Source organism: Periophthalmus magnuspinnatus, chromosome 21 (genome assembly GCF_009829125.3).
Source record: "Periophthalmus magnuspinnatus isolate fPerMag1 chromosome 21, fPerMag1.2.pri, whole genome shotgun sequence".
Classification (NCBI taxonomy): Eukaryota; Metazoa; Chordata; class Actinopteri; order Gobiiformes; family Gobiidae; genus Periophthalmus; species Periophthalmus magnuspinnatus.
This window is the reverse complement of record NC_047146.1, coordinates 32,323,666-32,337,954: the sequence shown is the minus strand read 5'-3', so window position 1 is coordinate 32,337,954 and position 14,289 is coordinate 32,323,666. Positions and strand designations below refer to the sequence as shown.

Below are 14,289 nucleotides of genomic sequence, written 5' to 3'. Positions count from 1 at the left end.
TCAATTTTAATATTATTTTTTTATGTCTGTGTAGTCCCTCAGTCTTCAAGGTCTGATCCACAGTAAAAGCCAAAGTTAAATCTGTCAAGTGGACAAAAAGTTGCAGGGGTGAAGATGTTTCGCTGCTCATCCAAGCTCTTATTGTGTGTTTTTCACACCTATTGGCATCCTGCCTAGCTCTATCACATTCTTTTGTCATTAAGAGTTAAATGAATGTGTGAAGTATGTCTCAGGCACAGTGCACACTTATGTAGCTCAATAGGACCTAGCCTACAAACAGAAACTGTAAACAGAAGCTGTTTTCAGTTTCTCTTCACACAGATATAAGGCAGTGTCCAGCAGTATTCTGATCAGAACTGAAGAAACGAGCAGCCAAACGCCTTCAGCCCTACAAGTTTTTTTCCAGTTGCAGATTTAACTTTGACTTTTACCATTTTAATGTTTTTTTTTAGGTGACTAATCGATCGGCAGAACATGTCTTTTGTAATCTACAGCCCTAGTATAAATTCATGTAATCCATCCATTTTTACCCCACTTATCCGGGGCCGGGTCGCTGGGGCAGCAGTCTAAGCAGGGACTCCCAGACTTCCCTCACCCCAGACACGTCCTCCAGCTCCACTGGTGAGACCCCAAGGCGTTCCCAGGCCAGCCGAGAGACATAGTCCCTCCAGTGTGTCCTTCGTCTTCCCCGGGGCCTCCTCCTGGTGGGAGATGCCCAGAACACCTCCCTAGGGAGGCGTCCAGGAGGCATCCTGAGCAGATGCCTGAGCCACCTCAGCTGCTCCTCTCGACGTGGAGGGGCAGCGGCTCTACTCCGAGCTCCTCACGCTATCTGTAAGGGTGCTCCTGGCCACTCTGCGGAGGAAACCCATTTCAGCCGCTTGTATCCGTGATCTTGTCCTTTCGGTCATTCCCCAGAGCTCATGACCATAGGTGAGGGCAGAACGTAGATTTAGGTAAATCGAGAGCTTTGCCTTTGGACTCAGCTCCTTCTTCTTCACAACTTTCATGTAATCATTTGACATAATTGTGATTTAATTTATGCGTTTTATGTACTAAACCAGGCTGTGTTATTGCGGGGCAGGTTCTTGCTGTGTGCGTCTGCAAATGCCGTGAAAGTTTTCAGTGCTTCCACAGAGGAGTGTGTCCACCACCTCGTCGGACACACGGACCTCGTCACTGGGCTCATACTACGACCCTCTAACCACCTGCAGGTAAGAGTCTGAAATGGAGAGAGGAATTGTATTAAGGCCTGTCACAATAATGAATTACTATGTTGACTTATTGTTCAATACATGGAAGCTGTACCAATATATTCTGGGGATCAGTATTTATCGTGTACAATTTATTTATATAATAGTGAGGAGATTTTTGTCATTTTGTTGTAATAAGGTAAGATTTGAGCTGTAGAGGGTAAAATAACTAACTTCTGTGGTTTATTATTTTCCTTCTGCTATTTATTTGTAGCAGCACATGCTCGCACGTGTGGGCCCCTCTGTTTAAATACGTTCTTTTGACAATTATTACTTATACTACTTATATTACTTGTACTATTAGCTGTTTGAGAGAAGTCAGAACTCAGCCTAAATATATAGAATTTATGTGTTAAACATGTGTGAATGAAATAAAACACAACTTTAGGTTTATTTGTGATAAGGAAACAATATAACATAGATCAGATAATAGTATAATAATGATTCCTTTAATTATACAGCATATTCCTGACAACATAGTTTTCAGTTAGCCTGATGTTAAACCAGTGGAGATGTTAAGATTTATCCGTAGAGACTAGAGGTAAGATCGGGCCTAAAAATCCAGCCCGACCCAACCCAGGCCCCCGACCCAGCCCAAGCCCGACCAATTAACTTGATTTGCAGGCCCGAGCCCGAAGCAAACCCGAAATTTCATATTTTATTTGTGAGGATAAATTAAATAAGCCTACTAATAAAAAACCTTCGCCACTAACTACTGAAAAGGGTCTAAGGTCCTGACAGCAAAAGTCCACGCACTTGTCTGTGATGGTCTGCTTAGTGCGAAGAGGTGCGGTCTGTGGGACAAATGATAATATAGATGTTTGACGATCATCACTTTTGCCAGTACAGCTGTTTAAATGTCTGCTCAGCGTCGAGGTGCCAGTCTTTTTGCTCTCGTATGAAAGCAAAGCGCCACATTGACTACATTCAGCGAAGCCAAAGCAAGTTTCTGTAGCATTTTCAACAATCAATTTGAAGCCACACCTCACTCTTGCCGGTGCGTGTTTGCCTTTTCAGTTCCCCTGTCTTTAGTTTATCCTTTACTTCTTGCTGCTCCCTATCAGGGATACCAGGTCAAAATAGATGCGGACTTGCGGAGGGGAAGAGGGGGCGTTCACGTGCGCAGAATATGGCTCTGCGGCTCCTGCTAAATAGCAATTACCTTACAGCGCCTTCTCTGTTTTATCCAAATTATTATTTTTTTTATAACAAGTATTCCTAAGTTTAGTATCCACACATTGTTTTAGTATACATTTTTATAAACATATATTTATTTTTAAAAAGTCTGGTAGAGAGAAGCCCGGCCCGACCCGACCCGAACGTAATGATTGACATTTTAGGCGCTCGGGCTTGGGCTTGGGCTTAAGATCTTAGCTCTAGTAGAGACCCAACAGTTTATCAGGTTGTTCACCTCACTTTTGTTTACGTTTTAGCATTGTTTTGGTTAATATATTTCTTCAGATGACCTTACAACATTCCACAGGACAATAATATTCAATACAGGGGGCAGCTAAAATTAGTATTGCTAAAATGCAATTCTTTGTTGGAAAAAAAAAAGGTGGTTGATCGGTCTAGTCATTCATAGAAATGATCCGGTTGAACTTTTTTTTTTTATTTATCTCTGGGATATTTCATGACCAAGTACAATGTAATCAACAGGGAAAACTGTCTTTTGCCTTATGACTTCATCACAGTCTAGAATCTGAAAACGACCAATGAGAGTTGTGCACTGCTGCCAGAAACATGGCAGATTTCCATGGTGTTTTTTATATTATGTTCCCCCTCAGACTCTTTTCGTTTCAGTGTACAGTGTATTTTCTCCTGCAGGTCTTTTCTTGCTCACTAGATGGCACTGTCAGACTGTGGGACTATGACGATGGCATTCTTATAAAGGTAAAGTTAACATCAGGCTTTAATTTCTTCCACATCTTAGTGTTAATCATATTAAATGTATAAAATGGTAAAGTACGTCACCTAAGGAATCAAACTGACCAAATAAACAAGTGTAACATTTGATGGTAACATTTTGTATTTCTGAATTTCTTCCAGACTTTTGTGGTTGGGTTTCCAATTTACTCCATATATGCGTCAGGAAGCCATGATGGAGTCCTGTTTCTCACTATACCAGCCAAGAATGACAAGAGATCAGGTCATTTACCCTCGTGTGTTTTAGACCTGCTTTGGTCCTGGTTTAGTCCCTGGTTTAGTCCCTGGTTTAGACCCTGGTTTAGACCCTGGTTTAGACCCTGGTTTAGACCCTGGTTTAGACCCTGGTTTAGACCCTGGTTTAGACCCTGGTTTAGACCCTGGTTTAGACCCTGGTTTAGACCCTGGTTTAGTCCTGGTTTAGACCCTGGTTTAGACCCTGGTTTAGACCCTGGTTTAGACCCTGGTTTAGACCCTGGTTTAGTCCTGGTTTAGTCCTGGTTTAGACCCTGGTTTAGACCCTGGTTTAGACCCTGGTTTAGACCCTGGTTTAGACCCTGGTTTAGACCCTGGTTTGTGCAGATGGAAAGTAGCAGTAGCTAAATCTGGTACTGATCATCCTTTCATTTGTAAGATTATTCCTTATCTGTGAGGAACCATGTACAAATTAATTCTTTTATTGGTGTGTATATTTTTAGTGTTAATTTTCTTGACCAATGTGTTTGGCATCACTTTTGTCAATATTTTACTTTTTGAGTTCAAAAATGAAATCTAAAATGTTAAATTAATATAAGGGAGGAGGTTCCCGTCAGTTTAATCCCAATTTTGACTTGATGGTGTGTAAATGTAAACACACCCTAAAGAATTATTTAATTAAAGCAAATACTTTTTCATATTTTTGTACATTCTTCTTGTGTCCACAGATGCGTTTCAGTTGGTTGCCGTGCAGTTGCCTCAGAGCTCAGAGCAGTTGGTCGAGGCGCGGGAGATTTCTGCTGTTCTCCCCGACGTCAGCGCAAACCCCGGGGCCATCAGCTTTGGACGAGCGGTACGAACAAAAACAACACAAGGGACCGAATCATGGTTACATTTTCTAATGAGCGTTTAAGGAAATGGCTTTAACATAGGCCCTTCTGCTTAAAAATGAACTGGACCGTCATATCCAGAGGACACACGGTCATTCTGTTTTCTGATGTTATATTTTGTGATGCAGTTCAAGCCAGTTTACCCATGTAAAAAATGTTTGGTTTTTTTCTATAAAATGTTTTTTCCTGTCATATTTGCTTTATGGGCACAGATGTGTTATTTTTTTATGTAATATTAAAGAAAAAGTATGAAACGGACCTTTTTACCAAGGTTTTAGTTCAAAATTGAATCAAAATTACAACATTGTCATAATCACAAAGGAAATATAATCTCCACTGCAAACAAATCCTTTTTTATGTAACAAATGAACAAAAAACTCCTGCCCGTGTAGTTTAGGAAACTGCTTCTGAAATGTAAGATTAGTAATATTTTAATAGTTTAATTGTAAAAATGTTTCTAATGCGGGGCCAAGCTCTTATTGTAATGGATTACTCCCTTTGTGTTTAAAATGTACAGCTTTGTAGAACAACAAATGTCAGACTCTTCTTTTGTTTTTCTCTTTTTAGGGCCAATACATTGCTTCAGTCTGTGGTTTACATTTGGAGGTTTTCTTCTTCAAAAAGCAGAAGTCGTTCAGGTAACATTACTTATTTAATGTTATTTTACTTTCTGTTATTTACTTATGTTTTTTTAAATAACTAGTATTCTTAAAACTTTATGAAACTTTTGAATTTCATAAAGTTTTATCGTTTTACACATGTAAAGCAGTAATGTGGCACATTATTCTGAAGGTTTTCTCTAAAAGAAGAGAACAATAAGGGGATCAAGAACACATTCACGTGTGCTGCCTGTCATCCTAAAGAGGACTGCATCGCCACAGGACACGAAGACGGCAAAATACGACTGTGGTGAGTTCAGTCGTGGCCTCGGTGATGCAAACATACAGAAGGTCCCATATTACACAAAACTGACTCTGGTGAGCGTTTAGCCATGTCATAATGCCACCTCCTCAAGAACATGGAGAGAGCAGCATTATCAATTGCGAGTTGTTTTGTTTCATTCACACATGTTTGAGTCACACTTTATTATGAGTCTGTTTCATCTCCAAACCTCAAAATGCAACGTTCCACCTTGTGATTTAATTTAGTGGGAGTTTTCAACTGGTTTAACAGCTCCTTTTACCTTTAGTTCTGTAAAGATTGGCAATCTCAGGACTGAAATGACCCAAATGATTCTAGTGAAGGTGTGTGGAGTTTATGTATCACCACATGATGACATCACAAGGTGGAGCAGAGTGTTTCCTGTAGGATTTGTGTGTTTAAACATGTGCGAATGAAACAGAACACAACTCCAGGTCTGTTTGACAAGGAAACGACATTAGAACAGATGAGAAAATAGAGTAATATGGGCCTTTTAAACCATCCCGGGCTCTCATTAACCCTTTAGCACATCGTTTATAATCGATGAGAGGAAACATGGTGATCTAAATATGTTATGTGTTAACAGTTAATACCTCTAGAAGTAAAATACCCCATCTTTAACAATTGAGCAGCTGTGCAGGGGATTTCAAGGCTTGCAACGTAAAGAATAAATTGGTATGTTTTGTTGTTTTTTTTCTTGCAGGAGAAATTTCAGCCATAAGAAGGAGTACACTCATTCAGCTCTTCACTGGCACCACGATGCAGTTGGTGCCTTAAGCTTTACCCCAGAAGGTAAAACTCACCAAAACCTCCCAAAACAAATGTATTCATGGATTTCAGCTTCTTGTCTTGAAGTATTTTTCCCATGCTGTCCCATTCCCTAAAAAAATCTTGTTTTACATAAGACTATAACAATTCATCAACTAATTGTGACTCAACTTTAGGTTTATCTCAGGGGTCATGTTCTAAAAATAACCCACAACAGGCGAAATCTGTGAAGTATCAGCTTTATTTTTTACATTCTCTCTGTTTTTGTCTGTAAAACCCCTCACCACACACTTTATACACTTTTCTCACACAGGCGTTAACATTTTCTCACATTTCTCTCTTGTTTAAACTCCCTCAAAGTTCAAACCTTCGTAGGCGTCTTTGTCGGTGCAGAACGTTTCATCGACATTGTGGGTTTTGTCGGGGAGAAAACAAATTGTATGTCTACAGTCCAACAGCCAATCAGGACGCACAACACAACGGTCTACAGTCCAACAGCCAATCAGGACGCACGACACAATGGTCTACAGTCCAACAGCCAATCAGGACACACGACACAATGGTCTACAGTCCAACAGCCAATCAGGACGCACGACACAATGGTCTACAGTCCAACAGCCAATCAGGACACACAGCACAATGCACGTTCATACACAAAAAAAAAGCGTGTAAAACTGCAGTAAAAAAAAAAATCCGTGAAAGGTGAACCGCGTTGTAGCGAGGGACAGCTGTAGTCCTAGTTTGTCATCATTCTGCGCCGGTGGACGTCTCACTCGTCCATACTCGGGTGTGTGTGTTTCTGCAGGGACTAACTTGCTGAGTGGAGGAGTGGAGTCTGTGCTGGTTCTGTGGAGGTACAACCAGGAAACGCAGAAGGACTTTTTACCTCGTCTCGGAGCGGCCATCGCCCACATCGCAGTGTCGCCCGACGGGTCCCTGTTCTGCACCGCCCACTCTGACAACAGTACGACTTTCAGACGAGCAGACGACATTAACACACAGATCATTTTGATAGAACTGTCTGGGTTAACTCATTTTGTTGACGACTGCTAGTTTGTTCTGGTTTAGCCTTTGTCAGAAAACTACCTTTAGTAATGTTTAATCTATTTTTTGTTGGTTAAATGTAAATGTATTTATCGCTTTAAACATTTAGGCGAAAGTATCGTTTATCCTTTTATTTTTCAGAAATCACCGTCATCCACAGTTATGTCCGAGTGTCTGCTGTGATTCAAGGCCTGGTCAGAGGTGAGTTCTGTGTTCTAGTCCCGTTCATGCAGCACTTTAACATCGGCCTGTCACTGTATTTCATATATCGACTCGTAGTTTAATAAATGATACATCGTGGTGACGCTTGAAGTGGTTAAAAAGACTCAAGTTATGATTTAATATTTGTTTTGCAGGTGATAGAATATGGACAGATTTGGTGGTTGATCCTCGGAGCAAAGCTTTGGTGATGAACGGGAAACCGGGGCATCTGCAGTTTTACTCCCTTCAAAGAGACAAACTCCTTTATAATGTAAGTACTTTTCACTGTGTACAGGGCCTGTGTGGACTCAGTGAGATCTTTGCATTATATGTTGAATACACTAGTTCTGGGACTGCAGGTGGACGGTGCTAGAACGTGGCCCATAGATGTTTCCTGGACTATAAAATATTGTGTTAAAGTTTGTAATCCTTTTCTTGTTCCAGTTGGACATAGTGCAGCAGGAGTACATCCACGAGTCTGGTTTGGACCAGTTTGAAGTGGTCAAAGTCGACTTTGACGCAGGTGGAAACTGGCTGGCAACGGTGGAGGAAAGAAAACAGAATTCTGCTGAGCTGGAGCTGAACCTGAAGCTGTGGGCTTTCGACGAGCAGACGCAGAGGTACGCCGTCTCAGTTATTATAATAAAGACGCTGTGTAAAGACTGTGTTAAACTCGCATAGTCTTCTGTAACACGAGTTAACTTAGTCAGAGTTTAGCGACAAAAAAGACCCATCACAGTCTCAAAATGCTGTTCTAAAGCCGTCCACATGTCCCACAAAAACTCATGTGTCTCATTAAACTCGAGACATTGATTTATCTTTCTTTTTTCATGGTTGATACGGATAAACCGATGTCCGATAAGCACTGCCGATAGTTTTTGTTTTGTTTTTAGACTGATATGTAGGACTGATTTTGATCATTTTCTCTTAATGATTTAATTTGCATCTAGTACAAACTCAACCAATTTGAAGTAAAACAAGGTTGTGGATAAGAGCTGTGTTTACCATCTTTAGACTCAGCTTCTTACATAGATTTGTTTTTTTAATGTGAAGCACTTTGGTCAGCTGAAGTTTTTAAATATGCTGTACAAATAAACTTGAGCTGAATATATTATGTATGCGTATTTAAGCAGTAGGGGTTGCATAAATATCCAAATATTGTTATCGTATTGTTTAATTTAATGATACACTATCGATTTCGTGGGCTGCTGGTTCGATATATCGCCAAGAGTATTTTTTTTTGTATATTTTAAATTATCCTGTCACAGCTCTACATTTGTGTGACTTGTTTAGAGAAAATAAACTTGTTTATGCAGAACGCTTCACATTTGATTGACTGTTTTGATGATTAAAATGGGTTTATTTGATATTAACTTTGGTTTAACACAGACTTTTAGTGTCACGGTTGTTTTAGTCGATATGTTGTGATCGATCAGACCCGTTAAACTGCACATGTCTCTGTGTAAATGTGGAGCTCGTATAAACTGTGGTGAGTCTGATGTGTTTTTGTAGTTGTTAAATGCACAAAACTTTGTTCGTTCATCTTCAATAAATGGAAGCTAAATAAATACTAAACTTCTTAACGATACCCAGCCCTATTAAGCAGCTGGACCAAACAAAATATCGGCCTCTGCCTAAGATTCTACAGATGTATCAGTCTGTCTCTACGGCTGAAGTAAAAAAAAAAAAAAAGAAAACATTGATGTGCAGATTAGTTATAGCAAGATGTTTTTTCAGCTTCATTTAACTGCGTGGTTCCTTCTCCCGTTATAAAACCTGCCTGACCTTTTTCCTCAGTACAGACCTAACAAAGTGCCTCTCTAATCCTTTTTCTGTTTTCTTTCAGCCATAATAACTGTGTGGTTTGTTTCACCTGCAGTTTTGTGCTGAACACGACGGTCCCGGCCCCCCACGAAGACCGGATCTCAGACCTGAGCTTCAGCCCAGACCGGACCACCCTCCTCGTCTCCGCCAGCAGAGACGGACACTTCAAGGCCTGGGCTCTGGCTCCTCCCACAGACGCTGAGGGTACGGGGGCTGTGGAGGGACAAACTGGTGTAGAATGAGCACGTGACTTTTGTTCTTAGATGAAAATGAACGGATTTAGTGGATTTTTAAAGTCAAGAAAAGCATGTTTTTAAAGCACAGAAAACCATGTGTCCATACTGTGAGTGGACTTGCATTTCCACAAACCTGACTCTTTAGTTGGCCTGGAGGAGGACTGCCTCCCACTTGTTTCCATGGAAATGCTGTTCCTTTGCCTATAATATTCCACAATATTACATAAAACCTATTTGTCTTCACGGAGAATGTTCTGAAATATGAGTTTCTTTGTCTCCTCTGTTTCTGTTTTGACTCAAGTGACTTTAACAAACTCACACGTTAAAATAAGGTAAACTCAAGGCAAGTTTATTTGTGTAGAACAATTTATACACAAAGTAATTCAAAGTGTTTTACAGAATAAGGACACAAATGCAGATAAGTCTCTGAGTCTGGTTTTGACAGTTTACCTTTTGATTTTGACATGTTTTTAGATGTAAAAACCTGCAGATGTTATTGATTTGATGTGTCTGTTAAAGTTCAAGTCTGAGTCCATTTTTACCTCTAGATTTCTGTCCTGATTTGAAGGTTTTAGAGAGAGAGTCTGGAGGTGATGCTGACACTTTCTCTATGTTTCTGTGGACAAAGACGACTTCAGTCTTGTCTGAGTTTATCTGGAGAAACTTAAAACGAAACAATTCTGTTCCTCTCACCAGTCAAAATGATACTGTGATGTGACAATAAGGCAACGTGAGTGCATATGTTTCACTTTTAAAAAGTGTGTGCACAAAGTATCATTTTTAACATTCCCTTCTTTTATTCAACTTGGAGAAACCTGCTTTGACAAAGGAAACTGCCTGACTTAAAGACGTTTGCCTTCAAAATAAAAGCTTTCAGATCATTAATTCCCTGAATAACGTCGTAAAACATCAAGATCAAAAACAAACATAATTTGGATTTAGTAATATTTATGTTTCTTCTCTTAGTCACTCTGAACATCGCAAAATTGCAAATCTTTTAATAGGAGTTGATGTTGCCAGATTTTTCCCCAAATTTTGCCCCAAAAAATCAAAAGTTTGCCTCTAGAGAAGTTGTATAAGCTGGAATTATTCCATCTTCTCGCACTCTGCTCTAATCAAAGCATTTCTTGACACCATTTCATCTGGATTGGACTTGGACTTTTCCAGACTGGTCTAATCTGCGACGCTTTTTACACTGATCCTTTTTCCTCAGATCAAAGTCCGTCTTGGTGCTGTGATTTCGTGGCCTCGTACCACGGCCTGGCTCCACACTGCTGTGGCTTTTCAGCAGACGGGTCTCTGCTGGCTGTGGGGTTTCAGGAGGTGGTCACCGTTTGGAGCACTGCATCATGGGAACTCCTCACTACTCTGTCCCAGCCCCCGGGACACGTCAGGTACAAGAGAACGCACAACTGTGAGCCACACACAACAAGTACACACAAAACGCACAACTGTGAGCCACGTACAAGCGAACGCACAACTGTGAGCCACACACAAGTACACATTAAACGCACAACTGTGAGCCACATACAAGTACACACAATACAAACTAAACGCACAACTGTGAGCCACACACAACAAGTACACACAAAACGCACAACTGTGAGCCACGTACAAACAAACGCACAACTGTGATCCACGTACAAACAAACGCACAACTGTGATCCACGTACAAACAAACGCACAACTGTGAGCCACGTACAAACAAACGCACAACTGTGAGCCACACACAAGTACACACAGTACAAACAAAACGCACAACTGTCAGCCACGTACAAGTACACACAGTACAAGTACAACACAGTATAAGACGAGACAGAGACAGATGGAGAGGGAGAGACGGAGAGAGACAGAGGGAGAGAGAGACAGACAGATCGAGAGACGGATTGAGAGAGACAAATCGAGGGAGGGAGAGAGATGGATCTAGAGAGACGGAGAGAGATAAAGAGCGAGCAAGGGATGGAGAGGGGGAAAGAGCAAGGAGAAAAGAGCACAGGGAGAAGTAGAGAGTGAAAGGAAAAGGATGGAAGAGAAAGAGAGTGGAGGAGAGAGTTGGAGTTGGACATGGAGGAGGGGAGACCAGAAAGAGGGAAGGGAGAGTGAAAGGACAGATGACAGAATGAGGGAAGAGAGAGGAGAGAAATGGGGGGAGAGCGTGAGAAGGAGGGGGATGAGGAAAACTGAGGAGACAGGAAAGAGGAAGAGAAAAAAGAGAAGAGAGAGGGGCTTCCCAGGCACTAGACTGTTTTGCAATGCTGCTCATGTCCTACAAATGTTGGCAGATCTCCTCCCCTCCCTCTCCTCTTCTCCTCCTCTTCTCCTCCTCTGAAAATGGAGCAGACTTGGGAAGTGCACAGAACGTTGTGGTTTTAGTCGAGTTGTTTCCTCATCAGGGCGACGCTGCCAGCCAAGCAAAAACTAAATCTGATGACTCGAAATATTTAGTTTTTTCTGCACTTATGTTTTTAGCAGTTTCTGTTCCCGATTTGGAGCCAGTTTTAAACCTGGTTTGGTCTTTTAAATCAACAGGAGATTGACACTTGGACCTTCTCAGACAGGCATAGAGCTTGTTTCCAGTTCTGTAAAACACTTTGAATTATGAGGTGAGAGATGTTCAGTTTGAATGATTAAGGCTCGTCAACAGACTTTTTTTTATTGCTTTGCCTGGAATGTTCCGCAGTACTTCACTAGGTCTCGTTTATTACATTCAGAGTGTTTTAATGACCTGAAACACCTTGAACCGCAGGTGTTACTGTGAGCAGGGTTGTCTGAGGTTGTCTGACCTGCAACTTGTCCTGATACTTTCTTTCCTCCATGGAGAAAACTTGATGTTACTGTGAGACATTCCTGACAAAGAAAAGTTACGTAGTGCGTCTTTAACTCTACTGTGGGGGATGCTATCGCCGCAGATCGACTCGCGGTTGTGGACTTTCCATTATCGTAACTCAATTCAATTCAAACGGCGTCTCAAAGCAGAGACATGAGGCTCTTTAAATATGTCACTGTCATTATGGTCACGTGATTATGTCACGCTCAAAGACGACCAATCAGAGCACAGGAGTCAGTTATTTGATGTGTCAAAGGAAAATAAGGATGTATGTGTAAAATAGAGGTGGAAAAAAGTACATGCTGATACTTTAACATGATTTTTACAGTTAAAAAGAATAAAAGTGTAGATGAGATATACTGGTCTATAAAGTGCTCAGTCCTTAAAGGGTTAAGTCATAAGTTCAGACGAGGACTCATCCTGGGACTAGTTCTGGTTCAGTTCTGTAGCTGGTCCTGCTTTTGTCTCTTTTGGCTCTAATCCCATTGCATTTTATTCCTTAGTAGCAATATTATGTTTTGTTCTTTTGTCCCATTTGACTCATTTATAGTAAAGTGTTTCTAAATGTGTCGGATTTGGAAACATGTCAAATGTAAAGTCTGGAAATGTTCAGTGGGAGTAAAAACATGAGCAAGAACCACATTATTGGTGAGATGTTTTCACAGCTGCTACTTTACAGCTGTGCAACTACCACCTATGGACAACGACGAGCCAGGACATAAACCAGACTGAGACTCAGGGAGTTTAAAGCTACACAATGGAACATTGTAGGCAAAACGGTAACCTCTCCATGGAGACGAGCAGATGGTGAACCACCAACCTGAAAAGTTCTATTTACACGGGGTGTCAGTAGTTCTGGAGGGCACTTAGGAGCACTATGACAAGTTTTTTTTATATATTTTTTTTATATTTCAAAAAAAATTTTGGTTTAAAACAAAAAGCTTTTTTTTTTTTTTTTTTTTAATGCAAAAAAAACCCTTTTTGTTCGTTTTATGCATTCTTCACAATTATTGAAACCCAAATAAGTATTTATTCCTTTTTAGGGCAGGTTTTTTTTTGTAAGGATCAGTTGTGTGAATATATTAATTATTATATTCATGTACGGAGGTCATGATATAAAATTATATTATTAATAAACAAATCTATGATTTTACTTTTATTGACAGCACGATACAACTTTATTTTTAAAATGTTTTTTAGTTCTTACACAAATAATAACCATTATTAACCAAATAATCTTGACCCTGTATTAATGCAGCTTCCATTTGCCTCTAAATTTGCCTTTAAAGTGCAAAACTGACTGTTCAGATCTTTTAACCATGTCATATTTGTTTCTCCTTCTCATTTACCCTGGAGTGATTTGTAAATATTTGTGCAATTTTAAATCTCTTCTTTTCAAGACGCCATTTTACTGATCAATCCCGTCACAGACCTACTGCTCTGTACTTACTCCATTCTCCATTTTTATTTTCTTAATCTGATGCAGTAGTGATTTTGGTACAAATGAAAACGCCGCTCGATGGTGTGATGTGCAGCTGTCCACGGCTACACGGCTCTTTGCTGTGTCCAGTCTGAGCTGACGTTGTAAACATCATCACAACAGTTTTCTAACGCGGTCGTTTCAGATTAAAATCTATTAAAAAGTGCAAATTCAAACATAATGATCCACAGGTGTCATAGATTAGAACTCTACAGCAGACACGAGCGGTCTGCTTTAAATCCAACTTTTATGCACTGGACTTCACTCGATGTTTCCCATGTAAGGAGAAAAAAAACCAACATCCCGGGCGGTTCTTTGGTTCTTTGTGGGTGTTCAGACTAAATGAGTCAACTGCCTCCGTCTGAAGTCTGAACAAACCTAATCCTGTGAAATATGTCGTGTGACGGGCTGCTCGGTTCACCTCATGAATGTACTCACTTGGTATTCACAGCAGCCAACTTTTTTTTTTTTTCTCTCTCCTTTTTTTTTTCCAGAAATCTTTGTTTTGGACGACTAAGCTGCTCCAAGTATCTACTGGGGACCACCACCAAAAACCAACTGTGCTGCTGGAACCTCCTCAGCTGCTCCTGTGAGAAGAAGTCTACACTAACACAAAAACTGTATAAACTTCATCATAATGTCACTGAATCTCACACTAAACTTTACCTGAACTGTCCTTTTTTGAGTTCCTGCTCCTGTATTAATCATGATCTAGTACGACAAA

The 14,289-nt window shown here is 40.5% G+C and overlaps 1 protein-coding gene across 2 annotated transcripts in view; it reads left to right on the top strand.

The window, feature by feature from the left end:
- The window catches only part of wdr75 (WD repeat domain 75), a 137,126-nt gene that overhangs the window by 116,406 nt on the left and 6,431 nt on the right, over positions 1-14,289 (top strand). Inside the window, exons 3-16 of one of the 2 annotated variants that reach the window (XM_033987334.2) lie at positions 1,085-1,214; positions 3,081-3,146; positions 3,303-3,402; positions 4,103-4,227; positions 4,832-4,902; positions 5,057-5,173; positions 5,889-5,977; positions 6,759-6,917; positions 7,139-7,198; positions 7,354-7,469; positions 7,643-7,818; positions 9,078-9,226; positions 10,472-10,652; positions 14,060-14,154. In XM_033987334.2, the coding sequence (XP_033843225.1) occupies positions 1,085-1,214; positions 3,081-3,146; positions 3,303-3,402; positions 4,103-4,227; positions 4,832-4,902; positions 5,057-5,173; positions 5,889-5,977; positions 6,759-6,917; positions 7,139-7,198; positions 7,354-7,469; positions 7,643-7,818; positions 9,078-9,226; positions 10,472-10,652; positions 14,060-14,154 (1,634 nt within the window). Of the gene's footprint in view, positions 1-1,084; positions 1,215-3,074; positions 3,147-3,302; positions 3,403-4,102; positions 4,228-4,831; positions 4,903-5,056; positions 5,174-5,888; positions 5,978-6,758; positions 6,918-7,138; positions 7,199-7,353; positions 7,470-7,642; positions 7,819-9,077; positions 9,227-10,471; positions 10,653-14,059; positions 14,155-14,289 lie in introns of those variants that run through there. The other variant, XM_055230459.1, reaches the window with a different exon arrangement.